Here is a 1,228-nt window from a genome sequence, read left to right on the forward strand (position 1 = left end):
AGTCTGTGATAGGTTTAATGTGGGAAGAGCAACTGCGTTGAGAGCTGTGCGAAAAGTTACTCAAGCTGTGTTCAAAAAGTCAGCAATATTTATTCAATGGCCCAGTAATGATCGTGTAATGTACCGCTGTAATGCGGGGATTTGAAGAAGTTAGTGGATTTCCAAGAACCATTGGGGCCATTGATGGCACCCACATCCGTATTGATGCCCCAAAGGAGAATCCCGCTGATTACGTAAATCGCAAAGGATTTCATTCGATTCAGTTACAGGTAGACAACATTTTATATTATTATATTATCTAAATTTGTTAATTCCAGATATTAGATGTATTGTAACTGTTTACTTATATCTATGTGTACATCTGTTTGCAGTTGATTTGTGACCATAGAACCTTAATAACACATTGCTACACTGGTTATCCTGGTAGTGTCCATGATCAAAGAGTTTTTCGACACTCAGAAGTACCAGACTTTTTAAATGACGAACAGAAGTTTCCTATGGACAGCCATATTTTGGGTGATGCTGCATATGAACTGCATCACCACCTGCTTACCCCCTTTCGAGACAATGGCCACCTGAATGAAAGACAAAAAAATTACAATTATCGACATTCAGCAGCAAGAGTAGCAGTAGAGAGGTGCATTGCTTTATTAAAAGGACGCATGAGAAGCTTATTACATTGCTTACCAATGTCGAGAGTCGACTTGATGGCAAAATATATTGTAGCATGTTGTGTAATTCACAATATTTGCACATTGCGAGGAGATGAAATAGATGTTGTCTTACTACCTTCACTTTCAGAAGAAAATGTGACAGACAGTGTTTTACATCAATCAAGGCAGAATAGGCAGAATATTGGGGTTCACAAAAGAAATTTGATTATGGATAATTTGATAGTTTGTGGATAGTTTGTAGAGTCTGTGGATATTCTGTGTGATTGTGCAATAACAATGTAACTAAAATATGCTTAGCAGAAAGTACTATCTTATGTTTTTATTTATAAATTCTGACAACTCATAACAAATTGATATATATAGTGTGCTTACAATTAATATCTAAATCTAAAAACATAAAAACATTCTGACCTTTATAATAAAAGTATGTATTTGTTATTACAAATATGCAAAAATAATAAAAGGAGTATTTTATAAAAGCAATATCTTATTCTCTATTTTTATCCAACAGTTTTAAAACTCATTGCAATTATAACTACAACTTTATGTCTAAA

General features: G+C 34.0%; 1 protein-coding gene across 2 annotated transcripts; it reads left to right on the top strand.

Annotated features, from left to right (window-relative positions):
• Positions 1–109: 109 nt before the first annotated feature.
• Positions 110–1,060, top strand: LOC105456227 (putative nuclease HARBI1). 2 transcript variants are annotated; one of them, XM_011700123.1, is made up of 3 exons: positions 110–269; positions 372–637; positions 802–1,060. In XM_011700123.1, the coding sequence occupies exons 1-3, from the start codon at positions 132–134 to the stop codon at positions 845–847; spliced, it is 450 nt and encodes a 149-aa protein (XP_011698425.1). In that variant the 5' UTR covers positions 110–131; the 3' UTR covers positions 848–1,060. The 2 variants fall into 2 exon arrangements, with proteins under 2 accessions (XP_011698425.1, XP_011698424.1); XM_011700122.1 differs by having other exon boundaries at positions 111–269; positions 372–977.
• Positions 1,061–1,228: the final 168 nt, after the last annotated feature.

The sequence above is a fragment of the Wasmannia auropunctata genome, unplaced genomic scaffold (genome assembly GCF_000956235.1).
Source record: "Wasmannia auropunctata unplaced genomic scaffold, wasmannia.A_1.0 LD335736.1, whole genome shotgun sequence".
NCBI lineage: Eukaryota > Metazoa > Arthropoda > Insecta > Hymenoptera > Formicidae > Wasmannia > Wasmannia auropunctata.